Genomic DNA, 13,115 nt, shown 5'->3' on the forward strand with positions numbered 1-13,115 from the left:
CCACAATTTATTTCTTGTATACACTACATGGCCAAATCAATTTGACACCACTAGAAAAGTGGTCTTCTCTTTTCCAAACAAGAATGATAAGCAAAAAATACATACAATAGACAATAAAAGAAATGGTTTTCTGAGTTTGGTGTGGAAGAATTTGACTGCGTACCGGAGACACTTATTGGGAACAGCATTTGCAAGAAAGGCCTTCTCCTTGATCATAAGTAGCTCACTTCATGAGCGATCTTGTGACTCACTGGAAGGAAATCCATGTCGGCAAATTATTAAATTTAACAGTTTTTTATAGAAAACAAAGTACCGAATAGAAAATGTAAACTGATACAGCAAAGCACAATCGTGTGTCCTGTAGAAAGTTACACTATAGTTTCATATTAGACTATAGACTGTATTACCCATGTTTACAGTTCTTTAACATACTTCAGTGCTTAACAAATTTATTAAAATACCATTAAGTGCAAGTTTTTTTCACACAGCTGCCCTAAGTTACCAGTATTGGTAATCATCAAAAAAGTTATGTTTCTATAATGTTAAATCCTCCAGCATGAACAAGCATTTTAATTAAAATTCTATTTTTCAGTTTTATAATTAATGTTACCTATGAATCTTCACATTCGCTGTTTTACAAAAAAAAATGTAAAAAATAATAAATCACATTATTATTATTTGATTAGTTAATGGCTCAGTTTCTGGAACAGAAAAGTTTCTAGCTTTCGCAAAGTTTTTGACAAATTTCTAAAATATTTGTGTTTTCCTGTTTTTATGGCAGGTGGTCTAATAATTGTGTTAAACACTGTATAAGAATTACACAAAAGATATAACTTCCGACTTTCGGCATTTTACTTTTGTGCCTTTTGTCTATAAATTTGCAGAAATTTCTGATGCATATTCTGTTTGGATGAAAATAACTGGTAACTATTTGAGGTGCCGTGCATAAGGGTTAAATGGCACTGTCATAACCATGGCATCACATGACACTGAATGTGAATGTTTATGGATAGAGCCAATAAGTGTAAGAAAAACCAACGTTATTTTATTATTTAGAAACTATAATAAGGAGTGTGTAATTCTGGTTTTAGCTTTAAAAGTTGTAACTATTGTAGAAGTTAGCCAACGCAATTGCAAGAAATGTGTAAAGTCAGTTGTTTGGAATAAAATGCTCATCAGAGAATGAGCGTGCAGTGTTCAGTGAAAATGCCATGGCGTTTAGTCTGCATATTTCATGACTGACTCTCCACTCTTTCTTCCTGTTCCTCAGAAAATAAAGACTATGATGCATATTTGTCTTACACCAAAGTGGACCCTGACCAGTGGAGTCAGGAGACCCGGGAAGAGGAGCGCTTTGCCTTGGAGATCCTCCCTGATGTTCTGGAGAAACATTATGGCTACAAACTCTTCATCCCAGATCGAGACCTCATCCCATCAGGAAGTAAGACTGTGTGTGTTTGTATGTATGCATGCTTGCACACGTTTGAAATGTTTGTGCCATACTGTAAACAGTTGTATAGGTGTTTGTTTGTTTCTACTATAAATTCTATATTGGGGGAAATAATTATTTGATCCTCTACTGAATTTGTAAATTTGCTCACTTACAAAGAAATGTCCAGTCTCTAATTTTATGATAGTTTCATTTTAATGGAGAAAGACGTTAAAATATTGAGTGACAATGAGCGAAATAAGTATTTGATTCCAGACCAACACGCTAGAATTCTGGCTCCCACAGACTGGCTGTGTGCCCACATGGCACACAGATTACAATCAATCAATTACAGATACTTGTGATATCAAACGATTATGTGCATAAAGCACAGAATCAATTTCTTGGGAAGACCAAGAAATTAGGTAAGACCAAACAGCTGTTAAAGGATGCCAGGGAGCAGCCTACAGACCTGCACAAGGCCACAATGGACGACAAGACCATCAGCAAGAATCTTGGTGACAAGGTGACAGCTGCTGGCGTGATTCAGAAATGGAAGAAATACAAAACCTTGTGTCAACCTCAGTCTGTACAAGATCTTCCCTCATTGGGTGAGGATGATCATGAGAAAGGTGATAGATCAGGTCAAAAGTACACGGGAGGTGCAGTTGGGACCAAAGTCACCAAGAACATCATTGATGGCACACAACAAGAGTTCCCACTGTTTAACAAGGCACATCTACAGGCCCATCTTAAGTTTGCTAGTGAGCAACGAAATAATTCAGAGAAGGCATGCATGAAAGTGCTGTGGTCAAATGAAACCTAAATCAAGCTCTTTGGTATCAACTCAACCCGCCGTGTTTGGAGGAAGAGAAATACTGAGTATAACCAAAGGATCACCATCCTCCACTGAAGTGGAAATATTATACTTTTGGGCTGTTTCCCTGCTCAGTCAGAACACTGAAGGTGGGTCATGGATGGGTCTTCCAGCATGAGAATGACCCAAAACATGCCACCAAGGCAACAACGGATATAAAGAAGAAGCACATTAAGGTCACGGAGAGGCGTAGCCAATCTCCAGACCTATAAACAAACTGTGGAGGGAGCTGAAGTTTAGAGTTGCCAAGCAGCAGCCAAGAAATGTAAAGGATTTAAAGTCAAAGGAGCTTGCAAAGAAAAGCGTCTAGACTTCTTTGAGTTGCTTGAAGACGTTTCACCTCTCATCCGAGAAGCTTCTTCAGTTCTAAGGTCAAATGGTGGGGAGTCCCAGATTTAAACCTAGTGGGAGTAACCCCCCACAGAGGGACAAAAGGACCCCCTGATGATCCTCTAATCGCCTGAGCCAAGGTGTGAAACTGGGTGTGGGTCCCAATCAGCCAGAGTTTGAACTGAAGAAGCTTCTCGGATGAGAGGTGAAACGTCTTCAAGCAACTTAAAGAAGTCCAGATCCTTTTCTTTGCAAGCTCCTTTGGCTACGATGACCTGGATGACTGAGAACCTTCACAGACATAAAGGATTTAAAGTTTCTATAAAGAGGAGTGGGCCAATATCCATCCCACATCTCTCTGGTGCTTACCAATGAGGCTTTCTCTACAGAGTACCAAGTCATGTTTTGCTTGGGCATCAAATACTTCTTTCAATCTGTGACTTTTATATAATGTCTTTTTTCTGGAATTTGGTTGATGTTCTGTCTTTTCATTAAAACTAAATTACCATTATTGGAGATTGTTAATTTCTTTGGAAGCAGGGTACATGTATACATATACATATACATAGACTGTCACAGTCTGTGTTGTTTGTTTTCACCATTGTTTTTCCACCGTCACTGTCTTGTGTTTCAATGTCCGGTGCTGTCAGGGCAGAATCAAGCAGAGGATGCTCACAAGTGATGAATAGATGAATATTTCAAAGTTAAAATAAGGGAAGAGGAGGGAAATGCAATATTCAATGCAATACTGTCAACAAGAACCCTTTTTTTCTTGTATCGTCTCAAACCTCTCTGGATTAAAGCACTAGATCATAGCATTTCTCACTAGCTCTTCCCTTACTGTGTACTACAGATATGGGAATACAGTATGCGGTGTGTACCGGGAGCCGATATATTGAACAAATTTATCATCCTCACTGATTTTTATCCATGTATTAATAAATCCATGAAAATTCTGTCTGAACATATTCTCATGTGTGCTAACTCTGTTTAGCAGTCTGTCTTTGCCAGTGGTACACAGTGTGCTCTAGTTAGTAGCAATGCTGTGTGTTTCTACTGTAGGCTTCATGTGAGAAAGATAAAACGCAAACACGTGCTAGCTGGTCCAGACAGAATTAAACATCAGTGGGTAATGTGTGAAGGCTCTGAGCCCTGCTGACTGAGCCGCTTCTATCCTTTAATCAAAAGAAAATTGCCGCCAGCACCACTGCCAAGTAAAATCATTGCAGATGAATGTCCAATCAGAGAAACATGGTATGTGATTAATCGTATGTGAAATAAAAAGATGACTGAGAGGGGACGCAGCCACGCTTCTGACGGTGTTGAGCATGTTTCTGTGTCTGTAATATGTTCTGCCTGTGACCTGAATGTTAAAATGTTTATGTTTAGGTCTCACCAATGAGCATTACCAGGATGACACGCGGCTCTTTAGAGGTACTCGCCTTCGGTCTTTTCCTCTTGCATCAGCTGCTTTCATGCTTAGAGTGGCACCATTGTGTGATCTGAAACATCAGGCCCGATTCAATAGCGAGCTCAGCCCTAATCCTATAGAGTGTGCAGCTTTATCAATCACTGGTTTGCAGTTAGAGCCATATGGATCTGCTCTATGTGCATAAAATGTTAATTTATATGCTGCACCTTTGTGCACACTTAAAGCTCCATATTAAACGGGTGTTAGTAGACCAGATACTGTCACTGTCTTGCGTTTTGTGTCTGATGCTGTCTGTGTGTTCATCCATCACTGTGTTGTGGCCCTGTTCTCATTAGGTGAAAACAATGCTCACTGCAATGTTTTGCCACACTTGTGTCACATAAATTTTTGCTCTTCTCTTTCCTTCCCGCTTCTTTCCCGCAGCCTACATAGAGGACGTGGCCCGCTGTGTAGACCAGAGCAAACGCCTCATCATAGTTATGACACCCAACTACGTAGTGCGGCGAGGCTGGAGCATCTTTGAGCTGGAGACGCGACTGCGCAACATGCTGGTGACGGGTGAGATCAAAGTCATCCTGATCGAATGTGCCGAGTTGCGCGGAATCATGAACTACCAGGAAGTGGAGGCGCTTAAACACACCATTAAGACCCTTACTGTCATCAAATGGCGTGGAACCAAGAGCAACAAGCTCAGCTCCAAGTTCTGGAAGCAGCTGCAGTATGAGATGCCCTTCAGACGCACGGAGCCCATGCTCACGCATGAGGCGGCACTAGACGTCAGCGAGCAGGGCCCATTCGGAGAGCTGCAGACTGTTTCTGCCATGTCCATGGCGGCGGCCACTTCCACGGCCATGGCCACCGCCCACCCAGAGCTGCGCTCCTCGTTCCACAGCACCTACCACACCACCATGAGGCAGAAACACTACTACCGCAGTTACGAGTACGACATGCCCCCAGGAGGGACCTTGCCACCTCTCTCATCCCTGGGAAACCAGCACACCTACTGCAACATCCCACTGACACTGCTGAACGGACAGAGGCCACCCGGGAAGAGCCGAGAGCACAGTCTGGAGGAGGGGCACGCCAACAACGCCATGCTCCCTCTGCTGCCCAGGGAAACCAGCATCTCCAGCGTCATCTGGTAATGGCAAGCAGACTCGGCGCCAGCTTTAGGAAGATCGCTCAACGTCAGACATGACGAGGTTACAGTCTGGCAGTTCTTAGGAACACAGTTCGAGGTTGTGATTACGGCAAAAAGCATTTGGATCCGTATGGCTCCGGCAGCTAGTCATGGAGGTAAAGCAGGTTCCTGGACGTGGTTTGTCTTGTTGTTCAGTCGGACTGCACCTCGTTTCCAGAGGATGTTTTCTATGTGGAACTACAGGGGATAATGCGAACACACTGTTTCATTAACTAGCGAGAAATGGACTCACAAGGACTCCATGGTGAAGAACCAACACACTATGGCAATTATTCACAGGAACGAATACACACACACACATACACACATACAAGAAATTGCATCCATACAAGCAAAAGGAAAACAGGGTCTGTACATATATTTCAATTTATTTGTAGCATCAGTGTTTTCCTGTTTTGTTCTTTTGTTTATTTTATTCAATCATGTTTGTTGCCTTCTCTAATGTAGGACTTTTGCTTTAACTTGTCATAAAGAGTTGTATATTTTTAATCTTTTTCTCTTTTTTTGTCTCTTTTTCTTTTTTTCTTTCTTATTTTGTAACACGCTCGATAGGAAAGCCAATATGACATGTGCGTGCGCTGTTGTTTGTTTGTTTAAAAATCTTTGTGTTGTTTAAAGAGAACTTTTTTTTTTTCGAACTTTGGGAAACGCCTGGACATTTCAGGAGCTTCAAGGAGCTAAAACTTGTTTTCGTTTACCTGTAAAAGGTGTATCTAGTTTAAAAGGAAACTCTCTCTTTTTAAAAAAAAAAATATAGAATATGCAAAAAGAAGGAGAAGCTGGCAAAAAATATATCGTCTCGTGGGACTGAAAAGGAGGAGTGGTTGGGGAGCAGCGCTCGTCCTCTCCAAGCAGATAGACTGGCAGATCTCTCTCTAAAGCTTCATATTTTCTATTGAGACAAACAGCCTTGCTGTTTTAGAGTGATAGTGAAATGCCTCACCTTAAAAAGAAATCTGTAGATTATTTTAAAAAGAATTCTATTTTTATAACTGAAAAGAGTTTGCTTGAGATGTCATACTTATTTGCATTTCATCTTCCATAGAAAGAGGATTTGTGTATAAGTGTTATGCTGGTTTTGTGCCCTTCGGTGTGGCTCCTGGTTTGTTAAAGAGATTAAGGTGGCTTTTAAATCCCACATGACAAAAAAATGTCCTCTGCTCTTCTAGATTCAAAGGTAAAGCATTTTCAATGTTTTGGTTTAAAAAAAATAACAGTATTATTCCCATCCTGATAATTCATTTGGTTCATATGGATAGTTCATGTTTAAGGAAAGAAAAGAATTCCTTTTGTGTTTTGAAAGACTTTTTACATATATTTGAAGGTGTGATTTTTGAGTATGCATAGCAAATAGATATGTATTCTATATATAATATAGATATTTATATAAATATATAAACACAATTTTCACTTGGAAAGAAATGTCTATCTTTATAGAAACACAATCATGATCAGTTGCCCTTACTTTCTCACTGCACATTAAAAACATTGATTTCCTTTCGATGTTTTCCTTTTGTGTCCAAGTTGAACCAGCAGCAATTCATAACACACCTGATTATGCTCTTAACCTTTTTTCTTTTTTTCTTTTTTTCATTACCACATGATTTTGTAATGGCTAGAGTAAGCTACATCCACCAGATGTGAAACAGGACATTTGAATCAGTGATCAGCCCTGGGAAATCTGGCACAGGGTAAATGAACAAGTGTTTTAGTACTGTTGAAATAAGTCTTTAAACAAACTGTGCCTTGAACGTCCAGTTATAAAGATCTTTCTATAAAGTCTATGATCCAGCTGCTCTTTCTGGTGGATAACACCGAAATGCTGTAATACTAGACTCATTGGAAGGTGATGTCCATGTGTGTACAATCATTGCAACTACATTTGCCCTCTAAGAGAATAGACGGGCATGTTTCTTGACCCTATGGTATAGTTGTGTCCAGAAATATGCCAGATCTAATCATATTCCTCTGTCCTCTATTTCCTCATCCTGTCAAGAAACACGTTACGTAATTATACTGATAATTATTCTTTCTTGCAGCAAAATGTCAGTGCAGTGAAGAAAGGAGAAAGGCAGATAAGCAGACTGTTTAAAGGAGATGTTCTGGTATTAGATAGCATGAATGCAAATCATGGAATTTAACTAGAACTAAACAAAACTAAAAAATAGGTGTGCAAAAACATGTCAGCTCCTCAGTTCATGCAAAACAAAAACTTTTGCATATACTTATACACAAATACTTATCCGTACTAAAAAACAAAACAAAGAACCACTGAGACAATGAAAACACTGAAACTAATAAAAACTAAATTATTTTTTAAAAGAATAAAAATGAAACTGAAATGAGCAGCTCTTTTTCTTCTTCTTCTTTCAGCTGTGCCTCATAGGGTCGCCACATCGGATCATCTGCCTCCATGTTGCCCTCCCTAGCATTCGCCTCTGTCACACCAACCCTCCCGCATGTGCTCCTACACTACATCCATGAATCTCTCTCTGTGACCTTCTTCTTTTCACTCATTCCTGGCAGCTCCATCTTCAACATCCTTTGTCCAGTATAACCATTATCCCTCCTCTGTACATGTTCAGACCATCTCAGTTTTGCACCTTTGTCTCCAAAACACTCGACCTGAGCTTTCCCTCTGATGTACTCATTTCTAATCCTTTCCACTACTAAAGAAGCATCTGAGCATCTTCAACTCTTCAACCTCCAGCTCAGTCTCCTGTCTGTCAGCACCACCATCACCAAGCTATACGTCATAGCAGGCCTTGCTGCCATGTTGCAAACCTTCCCTTTTTAACCTTACTGCTATCGTTCTGTCACAAATCCCCCCTGGTGGCAAAGTAAAACAAAAACAAACAACTTCAATGACTTAGTTGGCCATTTGAGAGAAGTGTGACATACAAACATACAGGTAACGATGGAAATCAAACGGTGTCTAAAACAAGCACCATGAAATTCTCTGGTTTAAAGCTACCTGAATAAGTTTGCTGCATGCTCTCCCCCTTGCTCTCTCCTTATGTTCACTGCCTTTCAGATAGAGCCAGAAATGCCAAGTGAAGATAAACCTTTAACAAAAAAAAGGTGCTGATATAAGAAACAGCTTGGCTTAAGGCCAAGCAGTTTCAGTTTACGCCTGACATTTGCCTGCACATTGGTGGGTGAGTGCTGACAAACAGTGCCATCTCCTGGGGATACACACTACCTACAACGGGTGTCTGAACACTGGTAAACACAGAGACAGAAAGCAGATTTACTGATGTCTGCCAACCCCAGGAGAAAACACAGAAACTGGGGCAGAGGAAGAAAAAAAAAGCAGGAAAAGACTGAGTAGAAGGCAGAATGATGAAGAAATGAAGCTAAAGACAGTGTTTATAAAATTCAGCCTGTGGACATTTTTGCTGGAGACAAGGGCGGTGGTGGTGGTGCTGGGGAGTGCTGCTTTCAGACTATGCAAACACCAAGAGAAACTGTAACACCGTACCAATTTAAAAAGAAAGAAAGACAGAAAGAAAAGGGTCTCAAATGGTGGAATCTGCTTTGGTTGTGTTCTTTTTGTAATAAGTGATGCTAACTCAGGCAAACACCCACAACATATTGTCAGCCACAAGAAAAGCAGCCTCCTGCCAAACCAGTGTGGTTTTATTAGCAGACACAGGATTAATAGAGTCTTTATTACCCAGAGCAATTACAGGCTTAATTGGAGAGAAAATAGGCCCCGATGAGAAAGAAAAAGGCAGAGGAGATAGACGGGATGGCTTCAAAGTCCACATGAGCACATGTGCAAGGCCGTGTGTGTGTGTGTGTGTGTGTGTGTGTGTGTGTGTGTGTGTGTGTGTGTGTGTGTGTGTGTGTGTGTGTGTGTGTGTAAATACACCTTCATGTGCATGGTTTTGTTTTGTTTTTTCTTGTTATTTTACTCTTTGCAATGCCTTATCTGTCCACCAGGAGGTATGTGAGCTATTTCATCAGTATCTCAAGTTTTCTGTGCCAGCCTTTATTATTGGCATCACCTCCTCCCTTTAGTGCTTTGCTGTTCTGCTTGCATGAAATTAATAGCAACAAATTAAGCACAGAGACACTGCTTTTTCTGCTTTAGGGCACCATTGAAAGGTCTACTGATCTCGAAAACATCTTTTCAGAGAGTTTTTGATGTGAAACCAGAGATGGAAAACAATTTGACTGAAAAGTCAATTTGATCAACTTTGATCAACAAACAGTGATTCGCTGTTTGCTTCCTTGTTCGAAAGAACAGTAAATATGTTGATTTAAACGCATGCGGTTATTATAAGACGGCGAGGATGGTGACTGGAGAGCTCCCGATACAGCATTATATTCTAGAAGTTTCAGAAATGTGACTCATAACTTTTTGTTCTTTCCAAGAGCCGTAATTTAACAATGTTGCCTCTCGCCGAAAGCCCCCTGCTTTGTGGCTTTTTAATAAGGTAGCTCGTCCTGCACTTTCTCCTCTCTCTGCTCTCACCTCGGAGACAGCCACACACACACAGTCACCTCCCATGTTGTTGCGCCCCATTTTTTAAGGTGTACCCAGAAACAGGAGGTCCTTTCATACTTCGGTGACCGAGATGAGAAATCTTCTCCAATTTTACACCCAACAAAGAAGCTTTACGTCTGCTTTCATCTTTCTTTCCTTTCTCGTTTGGGAATCACGGTGGAAAGCAGCTAAGCACTTTTACACACGTACCTAAGTGCTTTATTTGAGTAGTTCAATTTTCTGCCAATTAATATCGTTGTGTTTTACTGAGTGTTCTAACCAATTCAAATTAAATAAATCTGACCACATTGTGATATATTATTGTAGGCTAATATCCCCGCAGTATGAAACGTAAAATCTGCTCCATGTCGATGCAACATTGTGACACAAATGTAATAGTTTTTAATCCAATAATTATCCGATCATATGCCATTTTACTTCTGATGTGTGTATAGTGCAGGACCATTACTTGAAGTATTACTTTAATGTGTGCTACTTGTTCCTTAATTAAAGTGTGTGAGAACTTCTACCACAATTGTTTGGGTATAATATAAAATGCTAACAATCTGGCCGGGTTATTTTATTGGTGCTGCCACAAAGCGAGACCAAGTGCAGGCTCAGGCCATCTGACCTCTGAACAGTGATGAAGTATTATAGCTGCTAGATGAGATGTTCAGGGACTGAGCTTCGTAACATCGTGTGGCTATGGTGTAACAGCAGCAAGTCCTTGTGCCATTGTCTGAGATGAACATTCACTCAGTAGTGTCTCATTACAGAGGTCTGGTTTAAACCATAGGTGTATTTTATGCGGCGTCTCTAGGAGCTTTTGTTCTGTTGGTTACAGAGAGATTTTTTTTTTTTCTCCAGCGAGCAAGTTGATACCTTACCGCACTGTGCCCACACTGTGATGGCCAGACTACGAGGAACAGGAACATTACCTAAGGTCCTTTTCCTCAACCACTTTTGCCCCTTTCTGTGTGCATGACAGGGGAAGTTGATCCATGTGACTTGCACAATCGCTACATGTTGTATACTGTTGCACTCTGGTGGCCTAACAGGGCATTTCACCTGAATTCAGAAGTCCTGCATCTGTGTTTATACTCCACAACTTACCTCCTTCACTGGACAGTGAATAGCTGCTACACCAAGCCCTGACCTTTTGAAGATAATCTGTAGTTGATGTGACTGAACTGTAGTTGACATCAATCAGTGTGACTCATATTTTTCGAGGCGACGTGATTTCTTAAGTACTTTCTGCGTGTGTACTGAGACACATTATCTTCCTTCGTAAGAGTTTGTCCAGGGCTGATTTCACAGAGGAAAATGTGTCAGCAATGACGGAGCAATTATCACTCACATGCATAGTTTGTTTTTAGGGGTTTTTTTTTTATTATCATTATTATTATAGAAAAATATTTTATATAAAAACAAATAAGTTATGAATTACATGAGCTGCTTTATATTTTCCTCTATTATGACATATTCCCTCAGCACATTCTCTCTTTCTTTCTCTGTGCCGCTCATTCTCACATGCACACTCACACTTGCTTGTGTTGGTCATTTCACAGTCACTGAAGATTTCCCAAATACATTTGTCTTTAATTAATTGAGTCCCACACGTCGTCCTCACCTGCCAACCAATTAAATCTTTGAGCAGTTCAGTCCATCTGACAGCTGAACCTGCTGAATTCATCTCAGTCCACTATGGACCCGTGACCTACTTCCCGTAGAACATCTCCATGAGGACCTCTTCGATGTTGACAGTCCCTATGACGGGTCTGAAGAAGAGCTGAGCGACCACTGGCGGGCTGATGGCCCTCATCATGGACAGAGCTATGAGCAGCTTGGCGAACCGCGTCGTATCCTCGCGATGGATCAGCCTGACGTGCTCGTTTAGAGCCTGGTGCGCCTCTCGACGCAGCGACTGGATGTAGTGCAGACAGCGCAAACCCTCCAGATCTAGAGGTGGGGAAGGATGGGGGGAAGTGAAAAGTTGATAAAAATGTTACAACGCAGACAAGTAGTCAGGTAAAGTGTAAATATCAGAGCAGTCATGCTGAAATAAAACAAACTTTTACCCATCAATTAATAAATCAAACTGTTCCACTCGTGAGCGTGGCACCTGTGCTTAAAAACTGATGCTCTGCTATCAAAAGCCCTGACCCACCTGGGTTGAAGAGCACGGCTCCCTTCAGGTACGCATATTCCTTCGTGCTTATATCTACACTCCAGCACTTCTTTAGGAAGGCTTTGATCGCTTCGATGTCCACAACAGAGACGCCGGGTGCCCCCCTGTTCTGGCCGCCCACAGCCTCGCTCTGCCTGTCCGGACAGCCCGTGAGGATGCGCTGCAGCATGCTCGGCTCCACGGTCTCCGTGGTCTCAAAGTCCACCCGGTCTTGTGCGAGTCCCAGCACGAGCAGAGGCGCCCAGCCGCTCCGGATCAGCACGAGCTGGTCGTCCTCGGGCAGCTCGCGAAAACAGGGGACGTTTTTCACGAAGCGCAGCGTCTTCACCAGGACCGCGGACGCCGCTTTGCAGGTCACCTGCGGGGAGCGGAGGACGCCCCGGCGCCGAGACGAGCCGCAAGAGCAAGCCTGCTGTCGGACCTCCTGCAAAGAGGCAGAAGCGGAAGAGGGGGGCTTCTGGAACAAGTGCTGCAGCGTGTGCTGTTGGGGATGCTGCTGTTGCTCCTCGGCGGTCACCAGGCGGTCATCACTCTTTAGAATGCTGTAGAGAATGCTGCTGCTGCTGCTGTTTTTTCGGCCGCTGGCACCCCGACAGCGGCAGCCCTCCAGCGTGGCCATGACCGCCGGCAGGAGCTCAGCGCGTCCCGCTGCTTCTTTGAAGCGCTTGAGGTCAGTGACAGAGGTAGCCCTGTTTTCTTGGCCCCTGATAGCCCCGAGTGAAGGGCAGAGCGTTTATATTAGCTCCCGTCTGTCCCCGCGCTTTGAGAGATTGTTCAGACCCCCTGAACACACACACACCCCTCCCTTCTCAAACACCGCCCCTCTCTCCACCCCTCTCCTATTTCCCACACTTACCTTTTCACAGCCCTCACATATTCAAGACACACCGGTGTAAATGATTTTTTATTATTATTTCTTATTTATTTTTATTGATTTATTTGCAGGTAAACACGTCGGACAGTAGCAGCTTTCATCTCTGTTGCTCACCTGTGAAAGGTTAACCATGGCTCAGATAAAACAGGAAATGTAACATTTCCGTCTGCTCGCTCGGTTTATCAAACTGTTCAGAAATCATGTTTGTTCGTTTTAAAAACCCGACAGCCGTGCTTAATCAAAGAGACTTCTTTATAAATTGTGTGAAAGAAACAAAAAAGCAGAGGAAGAG

General features: G+C 42.2%; 2 protein-coding genes across 5 annotated transcripts in view; one reads left to right on the plus strand and one right to left on the minus strand.

The window, feature by feature from the left end:
- Positions 1-7,713, plus strand: part of il1rapl1a (interleukin 1 receptor accessory protein-like 1a) — a 171,593-nt gene extending 163,880 nt beyond the window's left edge. For 2 of the 4 annotated variants that reach the window (XM_086266003.1, XM_086266004.1), the window contains exons 10-12: positions 1,271-1,441; positions 4,026-4,070; positions 4,492-7,713. In XM_086266003.1, the coding sequence (XP_086122129.1) occupies positions 1,271-1,441; positions 4,026-4,070; positions 4,492-5,213 (938 nt within the window). In that variant the 3' untranslated portion in view covers positions 5,214-7,713. The remainder of the gene's footprint in view (positions 1-1,270; positions 1,442-4,025; positions 4,071-4,491) is intronic. The other 2 variants (XM_086266006.1, XM_086266005.1) reach the window with 1 other exon arrangement.
- Positions 7,714-11,141: 3,428 nt separating this feature from the next.
- nr0b1 (nuclear receptor subfamily 0, group B, member 1) lies at positions 11,142-12,712 on the minus strand. Its single transcript, XM_086266216.1, has 2 exons — positions 11,929-12,712; positions 11,142-11,720 (listed from the first exon to the last, which is right to left on the minus strand). Exons 1-2 carry the CDS (start codon positions 12,566-12,568, stop codon positions 11,479-11,481), a joined length of 882 nt encoding a protein of 293 aa, XP_086122342.1. The 5' UTR covers positions 12,569-12,712; the 3' UTR covers positions 11,142-11,478.
- Positions 12,713-13,115: the final 403 nt, after the last annotated feature.

This window comes from Aulonocara sp. 'chitande type north' Nkhata Bay, linkage group LG16 (assembly GCF_057382095.1).
Source record: "Aulonocara sp. 'chitande type north' Nkhata Bay isolate Kocher_YH1m ecotype deep benthic linkage group LG16, A_spYH_male_GT1.1, whole genome shotgun sequence".
In the NCBI taxonomy this organism is placed as follows: Eukaryota; Metazoa; Chordata; class Actinopteri; order Cichliformes; family Cichlidae; genus Aulonocara; species Aulonocara sp. 'chitande type north' Nkhata Bay.

Excerpts from the sequence above, each read along its gene's own strand:
- nr0b1 (XM_086266216.1), bottom strand. The coding sequence starts at position 12,568 with ATGGCCACGCTGGAGGGCTGCCGCTGTCGGGGTGCCAGCGGCCGAAAA. Across the intron at positions 11,721-11,928 it reads AGCCGTGCTCTTCAACCCAG|ATCTGGAGGGTTTGCGCTGT; the intron begins GTGGGTCAGGGC and ends CCCCACCTCTAG.